The sequence below is a fragment of the Cephus cinctus genome, unplaced genomic scaffold (assembly GCF_000341935.2).
Source record: "Cephus cinctus unplaced genomic scaffold, Ccin1 Ccin1_scaffold0168, whole genome shotgun sequence".
In the NCBI taxonomy this organism is placed as follows: Eukaryota; Metazoa; Arthropoda; class Insecta; order Hymenoptera; family Cephidae; genus Cephus; species Cephus cinctus.
This window is the reverse complement of record NW_014332892.1, coordinates 1,812,312-1,835,615: the sequence shown is the minus strand read 5'-3', so window position 1 is coordinate 1,835,615 and position 23,304 is coordinate 1,812,312. Positions and strand designations below refer to the sequence as shown.

Genomic DNA, 23,304 nt, shown 5'->3' with positions numbered 1-23,304 from the left:
TAACAAAAAGTATTGATATCATATTATTGAGGCCAAGTACATAAGTCACTACATGTTTGCCTATTATATGATCTATTGTACTACTGGCCCATCATTTTAATTGTATGTTCAAAATTTCCTATAACGTTTTCACTACTCTTTTACATTACTACTGTTTCTCGTAGTTGATTATGATTTAATGGTCATTTAATAATTATTAAAACTTCAGGTGATTCCTTATCGAGTACTACTTGGCGGGTCCGTGCCAGGAATTCCAAAGTACTTACCTTGAACGTACTAATAGTATCCTAAAACTATCTGATCAGAATTAAACCTTTACCAGAATTCACTATAAGAATGTAAATTCTATATAAATAATATTCCGCGTAAAATCTGCCAACCCAACTGGGTAGAAGTAGAAAGATAAAAAATAAAAACCATTTCGATTAAATATTGTAATTATATCACCATTTAAATATCGAGTAAGCAACATTAATCAGACGTCACGTAATATTATGCATTCGATGTTGTAAATTATATGTATATCCGTACAATATCTTAGTGATGTTCTATATTGAATACAACCTTATTTGAACTCTGCAACTATTTTTAATACATTTCATAAATACTTATTGCTGCTTGGGATGGATATTATTTTTATTTTTCATCAATCGTATAACGTCACACGCAGAGTATCAGCCGAGATAAACTTCAATTCAATAACGACTTAATTAGTTTTCTCCATATTATTCTCTCCGTGTCTTTCAAAATCCACAGTCGCTGAATATTCTGCTCCGTGAGTCGAACCACCTGTTCGTATAGTGCAGTCTTGTTAATAATAAGGTTATAAGTACTTAGCTAAGATTACTTTGATATATACAACGAAATACCGATAGCGCCTACACTTGAATATATTTAGGAAAATAGCGTTTATCATAGCATGATATTTATTTTGTTACCGATAGAGAGTGAAGATGGGGATCAAGGATAAGATCGTATTGATTACTGGTGCAGCAAACAGTATTGGCTATTCCACCGCCCAAGACCTTCTTCGGAATGGAGCTGCCGTGAGTATTGGATGCTCGTATGGATTTCATATTGTTTATCGTGAATATACTCGAGTTAATGATCGATGAATTTTCAGCATATAGCAATTCTTGATCTGCCAAATTCAGGCGGTGAAAAATCAGCGGCGAATTTGAATTCTGAATTTGGCGAGAATAAAGTCATCTTCCTTCCCGTTGACGTCATGAAATCTAAAGAGTTTGAAGGTAGTAAATTAAATTTTCAATTTCGACGAAAAAATATCATTAGGAAACTCCACTATACGGTTATATTTCTCACTCTCTATTTAGATGGGTTCAAGAAGACCTATGAGACTTTCAAGGGATTGGATATCGTTATCAACAATGCTGGAATTTCAGATGACAGTAATTGGGAAAAAATGAATGACATCAACATAGTACGTAATACATCAACATAGTGCATAAAACTTATTTTTGAATTGCTATAGGTAACAAATATATTGGGGATTAAAGGACTGAAACATTAATAAACGATTGTCAACTATTATGTTAAAGAAATATTATAAGTTAAAGTCAATGAAATTTCTCAAAGGTTATGAATTATGATGACTAGAAAAAGCAGTCGATAAAGAAAATTTCATACATGTAATATACGTTTCGAAATTCGTTTGGAAGTACTACGAGTTTCGTTGTGTCCTTCTTTACCAACATGCAATGAACCGTGACACGGCCAGGCCCGCAGTGGTGGCAGTAAATTTCGGAATGTGATCTTAAAAGCATCACATTCATTCAACTGATAAATTAGTTGAAATGCCAGTCTTAAACATTGCAATATATATACATGTGACCTTATTTTGTTTTGAAAATATTATCAGCTGATTAGGTCTGATGTTGCGAAAGCATGCATACTAATTGCGCAAATAACTTCTAGATACGTCGAACGATAATAATTTTTAACAACATTCAACAAATTAAATATTTCATTTTACCGCTTTCGTATTTTCAATTAGGGTATAGTGCCTTTATTTCGGATCGACTCTATTTCGACTGCATCATCCGTTTATATCTTTTTTTGTCACCATCGTGTTTCTATAGAAATGGATGACGATGGTAAAACTTAATATTCGACAACGTTTTAATTCGTATTAGATGCTGATAAAATATAGGCGCTTTGTTTTAATCGTCATTCGATTAGAGTTCTGTAGAAGAGCAAGCATTCTAATGGGAGCCGATTAACACACGTGAATACTAAGTAAACATTATTTCCATTTTTGAGATTAATTAAAAAATAAATACCCGTTACAATATGACCAATAGTTATTTACCAGAAAAAAAATTAATGTTTTACAATGATTGTAAATACAATATTTTTCCATAACAGAATGGCGTGATTCGTGGTATTCTTTTGGGATACGATTATTTGAGCAAGGAGAAAGGTCACAACGGCGGCACCATTGTGAACATTGCTTCCATCGTTGGTCTCGACCCGATTGTCACCGCTCCCTGTTACTCGGCATCGAAATGCGCCGTGATTGGTCTCAGCAGAAGTTTCGGAGTGAGTATTTGTCTGGCTAAAAAATATAATATAATAACAGCCAAGATAATTTGACACATATAAAATATCATTTCACAGGATTCTTATTACTACGAAAAAACCGGTGTGAGAATTCTGACCATGTGCCCAGGTGTCACCACTACTCCCCTGATTTCGGAAGCCGCTAAAAAACTCTTGAGCTGGGTTCCCAGTGAAGATGCACTAAAGGAACTCAAGACCTTACCGGTGCAAAAGTGAGTCCCCAAAATAAAATTAGCCGATCTGCTAAGTTCATTATATTGCCAATATGTGATATTGACTTTGCGTCATCATTCAGGGTAGACAACGTGTCACAAGGCATGGTACACATCCTAAAAAATGCCAAAAACGGAACCATCTGGGTATCCGAAGGTGGAGAACCCGTTTACGAAGTTCGTATTCCAGAACGACACACCCTCAAGGTTTCTCGTGATGATTAAATCGTCTTACAGAAAGCTTCGTTAACCTATTCGACCGAACAGCCTGAGGACCTTTTACGTTTATTAATAATTAAAAATGTTTTTACAGATATATGTTTATCTTATAAATAAAGTAGAATGACCAGAACACCTAGAAATCACGAACACACCCACCTTTCAAAGTATCAAAATCTTCTGTGGGTAACTGTCCCAATTAGCTTCTAAAAAAACAAACTCGTTAATGACGCCGGTAACTCACTGATTATCATAAGAGCATAAGGAGCAATAAGGTCACCGATTGGACGGCAACAGTAACTGACATTGGGAAACGTCAAGAAAATGAATCTGTGGATTCGCGACAAACGACGAAAATATTTCGTATTACGATATCAGTCAAAGTTTAAAGGTTAAACGGCAAAAGCGTACACAAGTCTTTTATATCAGTTCGTGGGGACGCATCAAGCTTTATAGGTTACGAATGAAGCATAAGTCGAACTAAACGCAGTGAGTAAACTGTCAGCGTTGTGATACATAATTTTAATATTAAATACAACAATCATTCCCTAGTTGTTCGGTAGTAAGGCTACGAATACAGTACGAAGATTGTACAGAGGATTCAAGAGGAAAAAAATAAGAAACGATATCAAAGAGAGTAATAAGTGATTCTGTCAAAGTGCAAAGTTTACTCCAGTGCTTTCTCATTGTTGAGGCTATTGATAAGACAATCCAGAAAATACTCGTACGGTAGACCAAGGACCAAAATATGCAAATTAAAGACAAAAAGGCTATTATCACTGGTGGCGTTAATACCCTAGGCTTAGCCTTCGCCAGAGAATTACTGCGCAATGGCGCAGCGGTAAGTAGGAACGATAAACATAACCTTAAAGCGGAATCTAGTTCATAAGAATATCATTCGAATTTCAGATGGTTATTCTAATAGATGATCAAGAAAGTATAGGACGCGTGGCCGCGGAAACGCTGAATTCCGAATTTGGAAAAAATCGTGTATTGTATTTAAGCTGTGACGTGACGAATTCGTCCCAATTCGACAGTTAGTACTGACCAATTAACCAGCGATAACTTAACGAAATGTGAGTCGCAGTCATTAATTATCTATTTACTCTTTAGAAATCTTCAAGGAAGCCACAACTGCTCTTGGAGGTTTAGACATTTTAATAAACAATGCAGAAACAATAAACGAAGTGACATTCAACAAAGCTATAGACGTCAACGTGGTAAGCATATTATTTTATAATAATTTATTGACATGTGAGTAAGGAGTTAAAATTTTTTTTATTCCTTATATAACGAAGACAGCAGTTTTTCGAGCTACCCTCTTAGGTATCCAACAAATGGGTAAGGACTTAGGCGGTAAGGGTGGAGTCATCGTGAACGTAGCGTCGATTCTCGGGCTCGACGGTTTCCCTTTACTTCCGGCTTACGCAACTGCCAAACACGCAGTCCTGAGTTTCAGTCGATCCTTCGCGGTAAACATTTAAAAATTTTTTAAGATTCCCAAGCATCTCGCTCATTTAGAAATTCCTTATATTAATTTCCATCCGTGTCTTCCAGCATACTTATCATTACCAAAGAAGCGGAGTAAGGGTGGTGGTGCTGTGTCCGGGTCTCACTGCAGGATCGTCCATAGAGAATTTGAATGCAGAGAACATTGAGGATTCCGAAGGTTTTGTGAAAGCTATAGAAAATTTTTCACCGCAGAGGTAAAAAATTCAGTTGTAATTATTAACATTATAAAAATATGGTATAGTAATCATGAGAGATTGCATTGACAAGAAAATATTTACAGGGTGGAAAGCGTTGCTCATGGCCTCGTTTATATGATTAGATGCGCTCAAAATGGCAGCGTCTGGGTGAGCGAAAACAGCAAACCGGTGTACGAGATACAATTGCCAAATACACTGCCAAGGAAATGTGTGCAAGTGGAAGATATCTAGTGTACTATTGTCGATTCTTCTTTTTTTTTTTATATATAATTAAGCCCGGCATTATCATTAATAACGTCAAATTTCATTTGGTCCTGTCGCGTAGAAGATTCAAGAGAGACACAGATTAGGGGGCACCTTTATCATCTGACGCAAGCGTTGATAAGCCCTGTAGTCAGAATTTTTATTTTGATTTGACCCATGCTGAATGACCGACAAAAATGCTCAAATATTGTGATAGATAAATAAATCAAATTCTTCACTCGAATATCCATTCTAATTTATGTCACAAATAGTAGCGAAATTTAAGGCTCATTTTTTTAAAGTCTCCTATATCGTCGTTACTGGACGCTTTCAAAATAATACACGTAAGGGTATATAAATATATTGTTATCTAATCTATAAGAAATAAATGTATACTTCGTTAAAGAGAAAACATGTTGAGATCATTCCTTACGAATCCACAACCTTTAAAAGATAATCAACTGATCGGATAGAGGAAAAAAAAAACGTAAAAAAAATTTACGGTCGATCGATGACGTTCCCAAGACCGAACTAATCGCGAGTTTTATAAATCAGCCGATTTTTCGCTGTCCGCTAATTAGGTCGGTTACGATAACCTCCTGACTCGAGGAATATAATATTCGGTGGGGCATTTCAAGTTTAGGGGGTCCACAAAAAAGTATCAGTCCTTGAGTGGTTTTTGATAAATCTTGGTTATTACGCAAATATCATTAAATGACATTAAATCAAAGCTCGCTATACGTCGTAGAAGGCTTTAATTTCATTCCAATTGTACTTTCCCTCTATTAAAAATTCTTAACGAGCATACAATTTGAATTCTCGAAGCTACCGAAGGTCTCCTCTAATTAGCGCGTATATGTGATTGAACAATAGATTTCATTAAAAAAAAATTACAAGAAAGACAAGCGCCTAGCGTCTCTGTCTCAAGTAGAAGTTATTTTCAGTTCAATTATCAAGGGTATAAAGTTCAATCGAGATCGCTTTGAACCGCAGACAAGAATTGTTGATTCAGTACCGATGTCTGTTGGTATCCCTGAGCGTCCTTTCGACAAATAAAGATACAATTGTAAACTAGTCTAAATTTTTATATAAAACATTCGAAGTATCAGTCGTAACGTCCGTTCGCCCTAGAACTCATGTAAACATTCCAAAAAGAATTAGAAAAGTTCACGCGATAATCAATCCGTTGGATATTTACGTAATCGTCTAATCTCTAAGTATTTCTTAAACGAACGTCAATTTTACACAAGAGAAAATATTTTCACGCGTTAAAAAGTAATTGCCATAAGAAAAAAATACCCATAAATTTAAGATACGCAATGAAAACGTAATTAATCACGATAATAGTAAAGCGTTACTCGTCATCTATTTTATCTTTTACCATAATTCCTCGTCCACCAACGCAAGATACACGTAAGCATCGTATTGGAAATCAGCATACGAGATAAAAGAAAAATGATTTTTAAAAATGCCAATGTTTACAACACTTATCACAGCCATTTTAAATATTACCTTACAAGTCCTGCCTGAGACACGCGCTGGGTATGATCGCGTATATTATCGCTTAGAAAATAAATAAAAGAGAGAATGAAGCGTCGGGTTCATCAGGTTCGAGAAAATACATATAACCTCGTGACGTGGATTGTCTGATGCCACGCGTTTGACACTCGCCACAGTCGCCATGACAAATCCATCAATGAAAAATCAATAAAGTTGTACACAAGCTTCTTGCATGTACATAAATGACACCAAGAACAAAGTAAAGTATCTTCTGACAACTTGACTTCTGCTGTGACATCTTCGATTCCCGGAAATTATATGACACGCACGATGCGATTTCATCCGGTCATTCTTTTTTTTAACAACTATCTCCGACAGATAAAATATATAATCATTAAAGACCGAGACTTCGAGATGCTTCGTCTTTTAAAATTTCGTGTACGTCGTTTCACTTCACGTGTATATACATATATGAACACTTCTAAGTCGTATTAGTGCATCTCGCTCGTGCCTCACTAACTCATGAGACTCGCAATACATTCGCAAAGCGTAATCATCAATGACTTTATGACACCCGCTAGAATCGCATATAAATACCGTTTGCAAAGCTGCCGAGAAGTTCAGTTCTTACAAGATCCTTTTGAGAAGCCACAGAGACAGCCGCGTTACATTAAAAAATGGGTACGTTGAAGCATCGATAATTAAAATTCGAGAATTGCGTTACTAGGAGATAACTATACAATTTAGATTATTGCATAGACATCTATACGGTAATTAAAGTACTGTCATTGCGATTAGTAATGAATTAAATGACTATTGAACACTGTGCAGTCGCTGAATCTAACATGAAGAGACGTCGTTCGTCGGCCTGCGAGAAGGCAAAGGAGCTCCAAGCGATTAATTCTGTAATATCTGGAAAAAATGTCCTCGTAACTGGAGGAGTCACGGGTCTCGGCTTTGCGTTCGTCAATCAATTTCTGCAGCACGGCGCAAAGGTGAGTAATCACGAATATTTGTTTATTGTAAATTGTGAATGACGTGTGTCTTGATTCTCCCAGAGAATCGCTATACTCGATATCAACGATGACGCCAGGATTCGCACGTTAAACGGTATCGAGAAAGTCTACGGGAAGGATAAAGCCATCTTCATCAACGTCGACGTTTCGCAACAGGACAAAATGATTGGTAATTAGCCAACCGTCTATAATCTGTCGAAATATCGGATAATCAATCGATCCCTTGATCCAGTATGTATCAACGCTCCTGTTAACTTGTAGATGCTTTCGAAGAAGCTTCCCAGAAGATGGGCGGAATCGACATAGTGATCAACAATGCTGGGATCCTAGACGAGCGAAGATGGGAAAAGGAAATATCCGTGAACATCGTGAGTCTGCGAAGAAAAAAAGATGACAAAAATTATCAAACAGTGGGAAAAGAGTTTTATAAATGACAAGATATATTTTGCAGACCGGTATGCTGTCAACAGCGATGCTGGCTATGGACCACATGGGACTGGACAAGGGCGGCCGTGGTGGAATCTTAATAAACGTCTCTCAGCACGTTGATTATACCATAAGTGCACAACTTCCGGTTTACACGGCAACCAAACACGCAATAATCGGACTTTCCGCATCGCTCTCGGTGAGTTGTCCTTTAAAAAAAAATTCAAAACAATTGTTATCATCTTGACTATTTGTTTATATAACTTACAGTCACCCCAACGCTTCGAGAAATCTGGAGTGCGCGTCCTGACACTCTGTCCAGGATTGACCGAGACTGCCCTGACAGTAGAAAGTCCCAACAAATTGTTATCCCGAGTGATGAAAGCAGACTTTGTAAAGAACCTGGAGCACGTCACGATACAAACGTAAGTTTCTTATCAGCCACTTTTAATGAAGCAAATTTCACTGATTATTCCTTAACGACTAATCAATTATTCTCATTGTCAGACCATTCGTGGTGGCGCAAGGACTTATGTTGATCCTTAGAGTCGGCGCACCCGGTAGCATCTGGGTAATCGAGAGTGGCGAATCACCTTACGAAGTTTACGTGCCAGAATTTCGTAGTCTGCGCCGTCATTACAAGAACAACTTTACGGTCGTAGAGACAGTAAAGATCCAACACGGTCGACCGATTCGTGAAGAGTGCGACAATACGAGAACCGGCTTGATGAGTTGTGCTTAACGAAAACTATAAAACGTCGCCATTGTGCGCACCAATTTTTATCCCAATCGAATTCTCCAGTGCACGGTTGGAGAGACGAGTGTCAGGTGACACGTGTTGCCATCTATCACCGGTAGGATCTATTAGATTCGGATAGACGTCTCTCTGAAGAACCGCGAGACTGCAATACCTTCGAGAAGCCCAGCACGACGGAAGATACAGAAAGAAAGTCACTGGGACTCGGTATTATAGTAACGAAAGCTAGTGATTCCCAAAGATCTAAGTCTATTTTTTCTTCTTGTTTTTTTTTTAACGATCCCTCCGATTCATCTAAATTGACAAATGCACTCGTTGTGAACATGCGTTTTACGACTGACGTAAGATAAAAGTGCGATGACTCCTCGAAACGGAGAGAGGTGCGAATAAAGTTAGGAATAAATATGAAAATAAAGTTAAAAAATGAATAAACGAATAATAATTTTTAAAAATAGCTTCGATATGCTCTTGACAATTATTTCTTAAAAATAAACCAGTGGGAGGGTAAGGGAGACTGACATGGCCAATGATGATACTGATGACGATGATGATAATAATAATAATTAGATGAAGCAAATTTCAGAAGAAAAGGAGAAGAGAAGGATAAAGTATGTACATGAATATATGAAATTGAAACGATTAATTATTTCATTATCTCAGTATTATTCAGCATCGGGAATCACAATATCCACTGTACAAAAACAAAACATTCATTGTCAGAAAATCGCGCGCACCCATGTTTTCCATGCGTGTATGTGATGAAACTTAAAACTTACGTTTTTTTTCCTCCATATGTTTCTTATATAATTGTATTTTCTTTGCCACGAACTTTACTTCCTTTTTTCTTTCGTAACCTATTTTCTCCATTATTACCTTTCCTTGTAAACTTAAGGTTTCGATTTAATATAATTATCCAACTAAATCTCTAGGTATATAATTTGAAAATTGGGGTACAGGGGAGTAGAGGAATGGGGGGTGGTCGATCGGTTCAAGGGTACAAGAGAGTACGGATGTTGCTATAAGGCTAAAGGGAAATGCGTCTGAGGGATCAGAGGAATTTCAGGATATCAATGGAGGCTCTCCGCAGGAGCCATATAAAAATAACAACCGCGGACAATCTATTTAGATTAACTCTGTTCTCTTCTTCGTTCTTGCTTATCTCGTCTCTTCACTGTATCTCAATATTTCCGTTCTCTTTTTCCAGAGGGTTCAATAGTATTACCATGCGTTTCTTTAATTTTACTCTTTTTCTTTTATGCCGTGCGCGCACGTTCGCTGCCGTCAGTTACGAATTTCCCAGTATCCTCCCCCCAAAACAATTCAAGTCAAACGTCACCGGCCAATACCCAAATCTCGCTAAGTCTCGAACTACAAAGCAAAAGATCGAAAATGCGTGATAAAAGGAGTTTGTCGGAACAAGGGAAAAATCACATGACAACAGCAGCGACGCCAACGCCCGATGTCAGAGGCTTAGAGATTACGTCGCAGTCGGCAAAAACACTCGCAACACACTGGAAACGACATAACGTTTCACAAAGTTTTGAAATGAAAATCTCTCTCTCTCTCTCTCTCTCTCTCGCTCGCTCATTAAGTATATAAAAGTAAAACAATTTCATTTCAGCTTTGTTCGTTTCACAAAGTTTTGAAATGAAAATCGCAGCGACGCCAACGCCCGATGTCAGAGGCTTAGAGATTACGTCGCAGTCGGCAAAAACACTCGCAACACACTGGAAACGACATAACGTTTCACAAAGTTTTGAAATGAAAATCTCTCTCTCTCTCTCTCTCTCTCTCGCTCGCTCATTAAGTATATAAAAGTAAAACAATTTCATTTCAGCTTTGTTCTCGTTTACGGTCATCTTCTTAAATAAATAGTTTCTGATTGATTCGGAATATCAATGTATATTTGTCCTAATCTACTGGCGACAGGATACGCATCTTCTCTAGCGTCAAAAAACCATAATTGTCACTCGTATCTCGTGTTTCACATTCGTATATTAACTTATACACCTTATTCGATCCCACCTTAATTCCTATCGTTATCATTACCTCCTTTCACAATCATTTTTTCTTCTTTTTTTCTTAATTTTCTTTTTTCGTGCAACCAACGAACTTCCAACGCGCGGCCTCCTTGGTCTCTCTAACTGATTACGATTTGACAATCGACAATTTACAAGATTCATAGTCGAGCTCAGGTTATCGCGCTGCCTCTCGTCGAGGAGCACGTAATAATCGCAATAGCCTAAAGGATAACGACAAATATCTATGCGATCTAGTGGGGGCGGTCGGTCGCGTTGGGGAGGTGGAGGAGGAAAAACCGTGCACGGTAGAACTCCTTCATTTTTTTTTTGTCACCTCGACTATAAATTGTATTTATAATTCTAGCAAATAGACTTACGCTTATATCCTATGTATTGGCCGAGGTACGTCCGGGTACTCCATTTAATTTGTCACGTGTCCGAAAGCTTAATCAATTTAATCGCGGTCCCATTAAAACATTCGACGAACATTCCCGTTACGCGTAACTTTCATCAAAATAGTCTGCACGGTTTCTCGTGTCTTCGCCATACGTCCGCGACGTGAACCCTCGTCTGCCAAAAATTGCCTACTTACAACATAAGTTTTACACATCCTTTAGAAATTGTTAAGCGCCAATACTCGCGCGTTCGATATTATTAATTATTTTACCACGTGACCCGAGACGTGGTATTACAATATTTATAATCAAATCCATCCCGGAGTTCTGGGGCTCTTAGCTCGCGCACAAAGTTGCGTCAAACTCCGCATAGGTTTCACGAGAATTCTAACCTCTATTATATTTTTTCTTTGTTTTTTTTTTTCATTTTTTTCTCTACATGGTCATCTTCTCCTTTTTTTTTTTTTCTTTACAATCTTAAACCGTCTTTCGTGCACGTAACATTCGCCGTATACTAAATATTTATTTCGCGAAACGCCACCCGTTAGCCTATCGTCATCCGGCATTCGCGAAAACCGTCGCGATAAAATATTCCGTTCACTTCCGTCACGCGGATACAATCCAACAACACCAAAATGTCCAGCATCGGGGCCACCATCGTTAAAACTTCCTTTCCGTATATTATATATTTTGCCATGCTTCGCGAAAGGCCGGATGCGCCATACTTCCTCTGTCGAGATTGCGACTATGAGGAAGACCGATATAAGGAGAAAAAAAAAGAAATTTACAAAAAAAAAAAGTAAAGAACCACCGTGTCCCCGGTATATTCAAGTCTGATTATTAGCCACTAAAAAAAACTACGTCCCAGCATATCAAAGGATCTTCGCAAGAACGATCACGCATGTTCTCTGCCGTGGGGGATTATCGCGTTTCGTAGAAAAAAGAAAAAGAAAATGTCCCTGAAGAAGACCTCCCCGGCAGACAGTCTCCGTGTCTCAATAGACAGACTACACGTGAGGTAGAAAGCAAAATATAAAAAAAAAAAAAAAATAAAAGAAAGCAAGAGGATGAAGTATAATAATTCACGAGTTCCCCAGGTACAGAGGATGTCGACGATGCGGTGCTCGTCCTTGCGAGATGCCGGGGAAACGGGTTTCTCTTTTAGATATCGAGTATCAACGATCACGATTGATCCTGCAACGAACCGCGAATCGCGAATATTTGGGATTGGGAAGTGTCGCGTCGATATGGAGTCCTGTGCGCCAGTAGAGTCCTCTCGCGCGACGCATATCTTGCGTCTTGCGACTAAACCGCATGTACGTCAGGCCTGCCTCAATCCACAGCGAACGCAATCCTGTGTAGGATAATCTAGAATTAAATCCGTAAGACCACTACACAACTAACGATTGCCAGACTCGAATTCGTATCAGTCCAAGGGCAGCAGAGCACGTATTGTAAAAATCTTACTCGCTAGTAAATACTTATTTAGTAGTAGTAGTAATCGCAAGCTGCACCAGACGCGTTTACGCAGTTCCGGTTACCAAGCGATTGTTCTGTTGTTGCGGCTGGGACGATGTCGGCTGCTCGTTGCTGCTGGTACGATTCTGGCTGGCTGGATTGTTCTGGATCTGATTGGCGGGTTTGCGATTTCCACCTCTGTTACCTCGATAACCACCACGGAAACCACCACCGCTTCCAGCACCACCTCCGCCAGCTCGGTACATCCCACCCATTCCGCGATTGTAATAACCACGGCCACGGAAACCGCCGCGTCTCGTCGAAGCCACACCGAACGTCTCGGAATTCAGTTTGCGCTCGGTCCTCCAGTCCGTACGTTGGGATCTTCTGCCGGAGTTGAGAATGTAATAGTTTTTCGCTATTCCCGGACTTAGCCTTACTTACATAACAGGCCGCGTATAGTAAACACGTGGATACACATGAATGTAATAAAGATAAAAGCCCAATGATATTCATTGATACTGACCCTTTACTCCTCTCGACGGCTTCGCAGCTTATGTTGTCGAAGAAGGATTTGGATTTGTCGTAGTGAACGACTTCCGGTTCCTCCTCTGGTTCGCCTTCGCCGGCTCCGGTCTCGTTGCCACTGTCATCCTTCTTCTCGTTTTCCGTTCCAGCATCGATTTTCGTCTTCGCCAATTGAGATCTGAGATACAATGACAAGAATCACAAAGAATCCATTTCCTTGAAGCTATATCGCCACGTTAATTAAAAGATAATGTCGATACGACGCGTAAGTCTTTTACGTATAATTGTAACGCGAAGACTTTAATAACGTACTTCGTTAATATTGCATGGAACACGCATTAGTCGTTTCAACTGATATGAAACATACCCGTCATAGTCCATGCTACACTTTCAATAAAGCATGTAATATTAAATTAATTTCACATTTGACACCTACCTCAACTCCTCAAATTCAGTGTTGGCTTGTTCAAAGTCATAGTCGTTATCGAACTTAAGTGTGTTCTTGGGTTTGATATTAGCATTACCCGGTTGATTGGGCCGAAAACCACCGCGACCTCGCCCTCTACCACGCATGTTTCCACGGCCAATCCATCCGCCGCGATTTCCACGGCCATTTTGTCCATGAGGTGGATGAATATGACCTGGACCTTGAAGATGACCATCATGCTTCATTACATCACGCTTTCCTTCGCTGTACTGCGACATACCACTTCCAGTTCGTCCACTTCCATGACTGAAAGATATCGTGCAATATTTTAACATATTCTTCGTAAGCCAGTGACGTTTTAAATTGTAAATGTTTTCCAAAAAATCGTATCATACTTTTCCCGATCGCGATGCGGAGGCTGGACGGCTCGTACGCTCGGTTTGTCGTTGTGTTTTCCTATGATGTTGGGATTAGTTTGCTGTTGTTGCTGCTGCTGTTGATGTTGTTGTTGTTGTTGCTGTTGTTGTTGCTGATGGCCTACCTGAATTCCTTGATCCATCGTAGGACTCTTTCTAGTCAATAAGGATGAAGTCGGGGTCGTGGAACGCGATCCACCGCTTATTAAATCGAAAACACCTACAATGCCAAAGAAAGAAGTTCCAGGATGCTATTCGCCGTCTCGCAATAAAGCGAAAAACGAATGTAGCAGCAATTGAGTATAGTAAACGTTTCTACCATTTTCTTTCATTAATTTTGTTAAAGGGATTCCAGAGGAAGACCTTCAATCGCAGATTATTGTGTAGTTTAAGGAACTGTATATTGAATGCTGTATTTATATAGAAGTACAGAGTATACCATATCTCAATATCCTTCAGATTCATGAATTCTTCGTAAGAATCTGAATAGATAATATTTATGAAAGAATATCAGTCTCTCACTGGAAATTCACCCTCTGGCAGATACCTGTATGATGTGGTATACCCTGTATATCAAAGGCAAATCATCGACACAAAACTATCGACTATGCACATCACCAACTGTTCTTGCTATTTTGTTATGTATTATTGCATCATGCTTTATATAGCTTCAAAGGAAAAGCAAAGTCTATATGGAATTTATTGAAGTAGAAAATATTTGCTTTTCGTGCACTAAGTCAGGATGCATTTTTTTGGAGTAGGGCATTTTACGTGAAGCAAAAAAATTTAATCGAAACATAAGATGTGCTTTCTCAGTATGGCTTGAGATCTTGAATCTCATAACTGAAAATAGGGTTTGGGAAAGGAATGATAGAGTACTCTTCAGTTTGCATAGAAAACAGGATAAAAAACTAAGGAAACAATGCAAAAGATTTTATAAGCAGGTTTCAAAGTGCATGCAAGTTTTTTACGGAGTCGATAGAAAACTGCAACTGGATAAAGCGCACCAAGCGGAGTATCTTTGCACTATTATCGAAATCCAACAGCTGCCATCATAAACAAGAGCGTTCGATTACTAGTAGCAATATGAAATCACGCAGGTGTCTATTAGATATACGGAGATCAAGCGTTACCCAAGTAGTAGCAGAGAAGAAGCAGCAAGCATTGGCAAGGGATATTTTATAGCAAAAACAGTTTACCATCTTCCAGAGATTGGTCTTTTGGTAATGGGTCGACGTTGGCCGTCGGTAGTGAGTTTGGGATAGAGATGGCGTTGGGTTCGGCAGGGCCCAAGCCCAACTCACTTGGCTGTTTATTCATGGGTCCATGGGGATCACGTGCAGCGGTTGGCATACCCATTACCGGGCCCATAGCACCCATCATACCATACGGAGCACCATACTGGCCACCCATCGGGCCCATCTGACCCATCATCGGATGTCCGTAGCCAGGTTGAGGCTGGTATGATTGCTGGCCCATGGTTGGCTGCACTGTCATCTGCACAATATTTTTGTTTATGGCATTAAAAACTGTCTCTTGACATTAATGAATTTAATGCACAAGTAAAAAAAACTACCTGCACAATAGCTGGATCATTAGGAATGGAGCTGACATTGTTGACCACCCTGATGTCCTTTATGTCTGAGCCCCTGAAGAGAATATATTCGTAGACCTGATTCTGTGGTGCTACTTGAAACTTTGTCTCTCGATCTTCTGTCCCGAAGGAGCGCACTGGAACAGATAATATATTAAATATTTATCCAAAGTATATAATATAAAATTTATTAATTGTAAACATATTGCAGCAATAATGAATGTTTAAAAATCTTATCATCAATCTTTAGTTGAATTTATAATATTGAATTTTAAACTATTTAAATTTATATAAAAAATCATATTTGGAATATCAATGCCACAGTTAGTAATTTACTCCCTAAACTAATACTTATTTGAAAAGATCATCAAGAGAAATTAACTTGAAACGGTCATTTCAAGGTGCTAAGGACATAAGAAACTAGTAAACAAGACTTAGGATGGAATAAATATACTACATTGAATACATTTAAGTATCAGTCATGGGAAAGAAAATTAATCTCAATTAAGATACTTTGTTACTAAAAAAAGCCAAATAATAAATTAACAAATTTCATAAACATTGGTACTACTCGCGATCATACGCATATGCACATATAACTACAAAAAAATTTGAAGATCCTCAAAAACTCTTCAAAGGTAAATAAATGACCGGTTTGGAGTACAAAAATTTGTCAAATTCTCTACATGCATTATTCCTAGCGTTAAACAAATAACGCACTTTCCAAGATGAAACCAATGACGCGGCTTCAGTGGGAAAGTCAATGGATCGTTTTCGTTCGCGCGTAAATTGTTGTTAGGAAGTTAGGAAATATTGCTATTAAATTTTAAGTATACAGCATATTAATTTCAAGTCCAAAAATCACGCTGTTCAATGATATTTCCAGAGCAACGAAAGACGCGCAAACAGCCGTTACAGAAGCGGTCTTTGGTTCGGGTGACCCCGGTTGTTTTGTACGCAAGTTTTACTGAAAGAAAGAGTCATTCCGTCGCTCAATATAGAAAAAGACTTCAAATAATTCACCAGGTTTATCAAAGGATTAATAGAAGCAGAATTGGTCGATAGAATGAAATTGAATAAACGATAAACGCTAGGAAATCGAAGTGTCGGAATAAAGAAGAGAAGCCGCAATGCGAGCCGATGCAGAATTCGGTGTCCATCTTGATTAAGACTCACCATTGGCCAAAGCGATTGTACATTCCTGAGGATCGACGGTGAAGAGACGTCCCTCATAACGAATGTCGGCCTTCGATATAAGGCTGATCTTCGAGCCTAATTCCGGCATTCCAGTGCTCATCTTGAACCTCTTTCCTCCGCACGACGATTGATGCGATATTATAGGATTCGCGACACCATCTGACGAGATCACCAGCTGACACCAATGCTCGGCAGCACTTGGCGATCTACTAGCAAGTCTACCAACCAAAACAGCGCATGCGCCACGCCTTGGCAGGACTACGCTGAAGAAATATGCAACTCTGCTCTCCTTCGAATCTACAAATGTACTTATATTTTTAATAATAAAGGTAATTACTTAACGATGTTTTTCTATTATTTAATGCTGCTTCCGTACTTACGTAAATTTTGAACTAATTTCACATAATATGAATCGAACCGCGATTCTATGCATCAAGTACGCAATAAAGAATAATGCTCACTAGAGTTTTATACACAGTCTGTATATCTATTGTTAATAACTCAATAAAACTATTGACAAATTAGTCTGGATTAATTAATCTTGTAGGTAATCATAACAGGGATTAATTTAAGAATTAAACAAGAGTGGACTCCGATTTTAAATATGTACTGGATGACTGGAGTCTTACGGTAAGTTTTGGTCATTGGCTACACTGCCGGGGAGTTGATGTTCCCAAATCTTCACAGACTGTGATACTTCTTCCGGTATTAACGAGTGGCGAGCTACGTAAGAAAAAAGCATAATTAAGTCATTATATTTTAGCCGGTAGTTTAGCAAGTGTTCGCTTTTCCTGATATGACATAAGAATGGTAACTAGACTGACTAAGGTTTCTTGCAGACTGCACCTCTGGCCAACATGGCGGCTTCGTTAGGACGGATTTGTGGATCGGGTCTTCTTAAACCAAATACTAGTACCCTGTTAAATCAGGTAGGTTATCGTCACATAATTTTGTACTGTTTGAATGCCATCTAATCATTTCCAAAAATTCGAGCTCCATATAACATTCTTTGTGTTAAATTTAAATTGACCTGTCTGAGTCCTTCCAAAGGGTACATGCAACGACCCATCTTGTCGGCTGCTATCTTACGTTTATTCTTTTATATCGTCTGCTGCGTTTTTCTTGAAGACTTATAACTTCTTTCTCTTGTATCTGGAAATTTATTTTACATATTTATTAGGAACTTTAATCACCTAGTTCATACATGTTATGTAATACCAATCCGTACTGAAAGTTGTGATGCTGCCATTATCAGACATGCCTGAACATTGAAGGGATATGAATTGATAACTCACGATTTTTTCGAACTACCGTTGCGTAATTGATCAGATTTTTTTTAACAGTTTTCCAGTCATTGTCATTTAACAGTTGTGAGAAATGTCATATCAGTTTCCTCCTTATATCCCTGATAACTGATTTACCATATTTGTTGTATATTAAGAGAGTAATCATGCTAGTAGTCTGTATGTAAAATATATATATAGTATAATATTATAAATGTTTCAGGTTAACAACTTCTCTACAGTGAGAGATTGGTCCAGGGGTAGAAAAGCGGTAGGTGTTTCAGATATACTCACTATTCGCAGATCCATTGCCCTATCCCTATTCCTTACTTCCACGTTCATCATTTTCTGGTAGTAAGTTACAACTGCAACAATACGTATATTTAAGATAATAACAGTGTAGTTCAACATGCCAGTATCTGGTATCTACATATTTCAGCTTGCAACGTGTGTTGGATTAGCAGCTGGAGGTATCGGAACTTTGATCTATGCTTTGGATAACTCTGTCAAAGCAACCGATTTGATAGCGCATCCTCCCAACTATGCCTGGACCTTTTATGGTTTATTCAATGCCTACGATCATGCTAGGTAAAATTTTCTCTTAAGATTCATCAAGAATATACTTCAAAAATGATATCTAATCTCAAATAATCAATTTTATAGCATGCGACGAGGATGGGAAGTCTATAAAAATGTGTGTTCAGCGTGCCACAGCCTTCAGTATGTCGCGTATCGCGAACTCATTAACGTGACGCACACTGAAGATGAAGTAAAGGCCCTCGCAGAAGAAGTCATGGTTGGTTTCAAGTTTTTGCTATTTCGTAAATAGTAAGCGCACTGGCAAAACTATATGGATTAATTAAATTTATAATTTTTTATGATAACAGATACGAGATGGCCCCAATGAGGAGGGTGAATATTTCATGCGGCCCGGAAAGCCTTCCGATCACGTTCCGTCTCCGTATCCCAACGAAGAAGCTGCTCGAGCTGCTAACAATGGTGCTTACCCACCAGATCTAACTTATATCGTGAATGCCAGGCACAACGGCGAGGTCTGTCACTGTAATTCTAGATGTCAGTTTTTATTGTTGAATCAAATTTTATGCGTTATATATTTTTTCTCTCTTTAAGAATTACGTATTTTCGCTGCTGACTGGATACTGCGATCCACCAGCTGGTGTTCCTATCAGGGATGGCCAGTATTTCAACCCATACTTCCCAGGTGGTGCTATCGGTATGGCGCAGGTCATTTATGATGAAGTCCTAGAATTCGAGGATGGCACTCCAGCAACGGCATCCCAGATTGCTAAGGATGTCACTCAATTCCTGACGTGGACGGCAAACCCTGAATTCGACACAAGGAAGCGAATGGCCATTAAGGTATGACTTGCAATCACAACTACATAATCCCTTAACGTTGTAATCAATCCTTGTTTCTTTTATTATAGGTTATTGGAATATTCTCTATTCTATTGTCGGTCGTTTACTACATGAAGAGACATAAGTTCAGCACTCTGAAAACTACGAAGATTGTTTATGTCCCAAAGAAGTAGTCAAAGTTTGCGACGTAAATCAATTAAAACGTTAGCTCATTGAAATTGTATGAATCACGATAGCCGCCCGGAAACAAAATGTAGTTTTTTAATTTAAACAATGTCAATTGAGGCACAGTTGACAAGATTAACGGCTACTCCATCGTCATTTGCACGGCTGCCATTACGCGTTCTCGAACCAGCCGCTGACGTACGATTGTCATCGATACCAGATCAATTAACCTGTACAATGTACATAAACGCAAGCAATGGCATCATTGTCTTATCAAAATAAATCGTTAAACTTAGTTAATGTGCATATACCTTACACTTTTGACTCCTTTTTTTTTCAATTGAAAAATCAGGTTCTGCAGTACTACTTTTGAAGGCAAGGAAGAGTAAGTTTGGGTTACTTAATAAAGTCAATGACACTTCCTAAAGAAATGACTTTATTCTTCCGAAGCTTGACTTCATCGATCGCGAGCCATCATTATTTGAATCTTTAGCGACAATCATTAAATTATACTATTAGAGATAGTGGATGTGATCTAATGCACTAATCGAAATGCGAAGCTGGTAAGGAGGGATGTAGTACGATAGCTCCAATGCGCTCTTTTATAAATTTCACAAATTTTTAGTAAACGTGGAAAAATCATTTAGGAACAATGCGTTATTCTAATGATTCGATACGTATTCCCGTTAGTACGATGTGTCTATATCCTGCACTGCATAGTCAAAAAATTCAAGCGATTGTACTATACGTTTCGACTAATTTATTTAGTTATACCTTTAATCTATATTTTTCATTATTCGTTTTATTTTATTCATTTTCGCCACCGTTAGGACCCATTATGACACAAGAGGAAGTGAAAAATGCGATTAATTCTTTTCCGTACGAGAAGGTCAAATGTAGAGTGAAAAAAAGAGAAATTAAATATACAAAATTGATATTTGGATAAAATTACTAATAGTAACGGTGTGTGTTGCAGGTAACAATAATCCTGATTACTTAATGATTAAAAAGCTACTTGTGTATTTGGGAAAGTGTCTTTCTTTGAATTACGAGTAATAGATTATTTATCGTCGATACGTCTATAGCGGATCATAACAAATTCACAAAACGTCGAGTATTAGTCATTGCGATTGTCCTTATAATTATCGCAACATCGAGACGCGTCGTTGCAAGAAGACTCGAATCTATGATAAATGAAGCTACTGAAATAAATGTTTTCTAGTACGCAATTTATCTTCTATTTTTTATTTTCTTTCTCGTCATGTTTCAGCGTCGATGTACCGATTTTTAGGAGAAACGCCTTAACTGGATACACATTAAATCGTTTTTATGTAAAAGTTGTACTTCACATTAAATGTAAATATTTATCCAGTATTAAGCACAGATTTGCGGGGAGTGGGACTCTTCCATTGTTGGGCAATGCCTCTACAGTCACAAAATTTGTATTTTTTTACTTTATTGTAAAATGACTGCACAATGCGCGTCAGATCGTCTCGAAACTAAAATCATTTAAGAGTGTGACGTTGGAGAGAATAAAGATCTGCTCTTACTGTTGTAAAAGTTTTGAAACTTTTTAAGAAAAGTTGAGATACTGCCGTGAATTTTGAAATGGCACCTGTGCATAGACGGAAGAAGAATAGACTGGTACACGACACAGACATTATTAGTTCGATTTAAAAAATGTCAAAGGCATAAGTTGTTCTTATTGATTATTTCTTTTATTACACAGTCCGTGTCTCCAGTTTTTTTTACGTTCAAAATATGACTTCTTTATAATTTTTTAGAGTTTGGGGAGTCGAACCGGTATTTTTGGAAATTATTAATAATAATAGTGTGTTTCTTCAGACTTTGAAATGTCGCAAACACTTTGTTCTTTGATATACTAACTGAACGTGATATTTAAAAGATAAGTGTTTCATCTTTTGTTAATAAATTTAGTTATAAAGTCCCAAATTTTTAACTGACATTCAGTTTTTCTAAGATTCGTCTAATGGCCCTTGTGATACGGTTCTCTCCCAACTTAAGATACGGGTTCGATCCTCCAAGCATTTTTCACCTTTCATCTTTTTATTTGCAAAGGTGAACATTTGTTAACATACTTCTTCATTGGGCACCTGTGCAATATTATTTGGTACCTTAATAAGGTCTTGCTTCGTGCTACCGCATAAATGAAGAGGTAATAGGTTTATGTGTGTTTAGGCTAAAAAGTACTGCCCTCGGGGGGCTGAGAAAGTTTCATATTTTCCTTGAGTGTCATCAAGCGACGGAGTTCCTGCAGCACTGTCTTAATTGTGTATTCTCTTTGCCACTTAGCAAGCACTGGTACACTGCGATTATCCACCTAATTCATAAAAATGCAGGTATTTATTAAAAATATCTTGCTTTCAATGTGTAATATTTCAGATTATTATGCTTACTGCTCCAGTAGTACTGTTGATACAGTTCATATTGATTCTGCTTAAAAATCTTACATTGGGAGCATCGTCTGGATATCTTTGACCACAGTCAATTTTCAAACTGTACATTCTATTTTCGTATGGTGTCTGAAAGAATAATATTGTACCACAGAATACTCCATGCTTCAAACTTCTGATCATACTTTTGCAAAACAAAACAAAAACATGCAAAGTACTCACCCTAGGTGGCCCAATAATCATTCCAGTCCAATGTGTAAGGGTCATATCATCATCATTTTCTAAACCCCAACTAATAGTACCATCGCCAACACCCTTTTGACCTTGTTCCAGTTCCTCCAGCAAACGAAAGTTTCGAGGAACAACTAATCATAAAAAAAGTTTAAGATAAATTTACAACTTTAGGAGATCCAGGAGGCTAGCTCCTCAACTTCAGAGTAACCTTGCCCATTTTACGCGTTACTGAAATACGTAGCATTTTGCTATATGGTGTTCCGTATGATTCGGATTAAAGAATTGAAACATATTGACAGTAACCAATCTTTCGTGAAAACAATCGAATACATTTTTAATTGTTGGTCAAAAATAATTTGGAAAATATGACGGATTAAGTGTTAAACGACCGATCTGTCAATTAACCATTTTTTTTCAAGGAGGAAGAATTACGAAAACTGTGGAAACCTAGACAAGTTGTCATGGGATGCAAATCGTGTAGCTATTGAAGAATATTTAAAGTACGAATATTAAAAGTGAAAATATAATACTCACCTACACCGGCCGTGGGTACCGCCATGATCTCGAATTTCTACAGCACACAGTATTTTTTCTAAGTAACAGCAACTAGCACCAAGCAACGCCACAATCGAATTTACTTCGAAATTAACTCGTTAATTCCAATACGGAGACTTACATTACCCGGGACCGAGCTTGAGAAAATTATCTCGAATTTCGAAGTGAATTCCACTTTGCGAAACTTCAGCCAACCTCCGTGAGGTTGTCTACTTCCACGAGATACAGCCGCTTTAGATGGCGTACGATGAGGTCGTCAGGATTATACTTTTACAGAACACTAGCAAACACTAGCGAACGAAATGCGAAATACGAAAGCATATCAGAGAAATCCATCACATCTATATGAAGTTCATAGTGTAATTGGAGCAAATAGCAGAGTAAACCTCGCGCTATTTAAATTGTCCGTTAAAAATCTGAATCTGTATACTTTGCGTAACTGAGTCAGATTTTCGAGAAATTACGTTCGAACTTCAGTCGATCCAAGTCCGTACGTACGATTAGACAATAAACAGTAAGGATTACGTAGTCACGATGATATTAAATGGATCTAAAAGAGAATAGATATTGCAATG

General features: G+C 38.1%; 5 protein-coding genes and 1 long non-coding RNA gene across 9 annotated transcripts; 3 read left to right on the top strand and 3 right to left on the bottom strand.

Moving 5' to 3' along the window:
• The first annotated feature begins 676 nt into the window (after positions 1–676).
• On the top strand, positions 677–5,375 carry LOC107264179. The gene is made up of 13 exons (XM_025081640.1): positions 677–829; positions 945–1,046; positions 1,124–1,250; positions 1,335–1,441; positions 2,386–2,559; positions 2,638–2,792; positions 2,876–3,014; positions 3,745–3,852; positions 3,921–4,047; positions 4,125–4,231; positions 4,310–4,483; positions 4,569–4,717; positions 4,804–5,375. The coding sequence occupies exons 2-13, from the start codon at positions 954–956 to the stop codon at positions 4,949–4,951; spliced, it is 1,608 nt and encodes a 535-aa protein (XP_024937408.1). The 5' UTR covers positions 677–829; positions 945–953; the 3' UTR covers positions 4,952–5,375.
• A 1,387-nt stretch (positions 5,376–6,762) lies between these two features.
• LOC107264176 (15-hydroxyprostaglandin dehydrogenase [NAD(+)]-like) lies at positions 6,763–9,453 on the top strand. The gene is made up of 7 exons (XM_015732163.2): positions 6,763–7,144; positions 7,295–7,458; positions 7,522–7,648; positions 7,741–7,847; positions 7,931–8,104; positions 8,176–8,330; positions 8,413–9,453. Exons 1-7 carry the CDS (start codon positions 7,141–7,143, stop codon positions 8,645–8,647), a joined length of 966 nt encoding a protein of 321 aa, XP_015587649.1. The 5' UTR covers positions 6,763–7,140; the 3' UTR covers positions 8,648–9,453.
• Positions 9,454–10,639: 1,186 nt separating this feature from the next.
• LOC107264175 (protein LSM14 homolog B) lies at positions 10,640–16,957 on the bottom strand. 3 transcript variants are annotated; one of them, XM_015732162.2, is made up of 7 exons: positions 16,678–16,957; positions 15,484–15,638; positions 15,107–15,404; positions 13,887–14,127; positions 13,501–13,797; positions 13,063–13,242; positions 10,640–12,923 (listed from the first exon to the last, which is right to left on the bottom strand). In XM_015732162.2, the coding sequence occupies exons 1-7, from the start codon at positions 16,796–16,798 to the stop codon at positions 12,602–12,604; spliced, it is 1,614 nt and encodes a 537-aa protein (XP_015587648.1). In that variant the 5' UTR covers positions 16,799–16,957; the 3' UTR covers positions 10,640–12,601. The 3 variants fall into 3 exon arrangements, with proteins under 3 accessions (XP_015587648.1, XP_015587646.1, XP_015587647.1); XM_015732160.2 differs by having other exon boundaries at positions 10,640–12,920; positions 16,678–16,956; XM_015732161.2 differs by having other exon boundaries at positions 15,212–15,404; positions 16,678–16,946.
• Positions 16,958–17,008: 51 nt separating this feature from the next.
• Positions 17,009–19,821, top strand: LOC107264178 (cytochrome c1, heme protein, mitochondrial). Of its 2 annotated transcripts, none has more exons than XM_015732165.2 (8): positions 17,009–17,027; positions 17,538–17,627; positions 18,205–18,252; positions 18,421–18,569; positions 18,645–18,777; positions 18,869–19,033; positions 19,113–19,361; positions 19,430–19,821. In XM_015732165.2, exons 2-8 carry the CDS (start codon positions 17,556–17,558, stop codon positions 19,532–19,534), a joined length of 921 nt encoding a protein of 306 aa, XP_015587651.1. In that variant the 5' UTR covers positions 17,009–17,027; positions 17,538–17,555; the 3' UTR covers positions 19,535–19,821. The 2 variants fall into 2 exon arrangements, with proteins under 2 accessions (XP_015587651.1, XP_015587650.1); XM_015732164.2 differs by lacking the exon at positions 17,009–17,027 and adding an exon at positions 17,270–17,425.
• On the bottom strand, positions 17,790–18,481 carry LOC112493814. Its single transcript, XR_003058602.1, has 3 exons — positions 18,276–18,481; positions 17,994–18,159; positions 17,790–17,850 (listed from the first exon to the last, which is right to left on the bottom strand). It is a non-coding gene; the product is annotated as an uncharacterized LOC112493814 (long non-coding RNA).
• A 501-nt stretch (positions 19,822–20,322) lies between the features above and the next one.
• Positions 20,323–23,124, bottom strand: LOC107264180 (ubiquitin-conjugating enzyme E2 variant 2). Its single transcript, XM_015732167.2, has 4 exons — positions 22,709–23,124; positions 22,163–22,305; positions 21,944–22,069; positions 20,323–21,867 (listed from the first exon to the last, which is right to left on the bottom strand). Exons 1-4 carry the CDS (start codon positions 22,731–22,733, stop codon positions 21,727–21,729), a joined length of 435 nt encoding a protein of 144 aa, XP_015587653.1. The 5' UTR covers positions 22,734–23,124; the 3' UTR covers positions 20,323–21,726.
• Positions 23,125–23,304: the final 180 nt, after the last annotated feature.

Coding starts and splice junctions, on each gene's coding strand:
- LOC107264175 (XM_015732162.2), bottom strand. CDS start 16,798: ATGAGCACTGGAATGCCGGAATTAGGCTCGAAGATCAGCCTTATATCG. Junction 15,405..15,483: donor ATGATCCAGCTATTGTGCAG/GTAGTTTTTTTT, acceptor AATATTGTGCAG/ATGACAGTGCAGCCAACCAT. Junction 13,798..13,886: donor CCGCATCGCGATCGGGAAAA/GTATGATACGAT, acceptor GATATCTTTCAG/TCATGGAAGTGGACGAACTG.
- LOC107264178 (XM_015732165.2), top strand. CDS start 17,556: ATGGCGGCTTCGTTAGGACGGATTTGTGGATCGGGTCTTCTTAAACCA. Junction 19,034..19,112: donor ATGCCAGGCACAACGGCGAG/GTCTGTCACTGT, acceptor TCTCTCTTTAAG/AATTACGTATTTTCGCTGCT. Junction 19,362..19,429: donor GGAAGCGAATGGCCATTAAG/GTATGACTTGCA, acceptor CTTTTATTATAG/GTTATTGGAATATTCTCTAT.
- LOC107264180 (XM_015732167.2), bottom strand. CDS start 22,733: ATGGCGGTACCCACGGCCGGTGTAG. Junction 22,306..22,708: donor GGTACCCACGGCCGGTGTAG/GTGAGTATTATA, acceptor TTTTATGATTAG/TTGTTCCTCGAAACTTTCGT. Junction 22,070..22,162: donor TGATTATTGGGCCACCTAGG/GTGAGTACTTTG, acceptor TTATTCTTTCAG/ACACCATACGAAAATAGAAT.
- LOC107264176 (XM_015732163.2), top strand. Junction 7,459..7,521: donor TTCTGCAGCACGGCGCAAAG/GTGAGTAATCAC, acceptor TGATTCTCCCAG/AGAATCGCTATACTCGATAT. Junction 8,331..8,412: donor GAGCACGTCACGATACAAAC/GTAAGTTTCTTA, acceptor TCTCATTGTCAG/ACCATTCGTGGTGGCGCAAG.
- LOC107264179 (XM_025081640.1), top strand. CDS start 954: ATGGGGATCAAGGATAAGATCGTATTGATTACTGGTGCAGCAAACAGT. Junction 3,853..3,920: donor TACTGCGCAATGGCGCAGCG/GTAAGTAGGAAC, acceptor TTCGAATTTCAG/ATGGTTATTCTAATAGATGA. Junction 4,718..4,803: donor GAAAATTTTTCACCGCAGAG/GTAAAAAATTCA, acceptor AAATATTTACAG/GGTGGAAAGCGTTGCTCATG.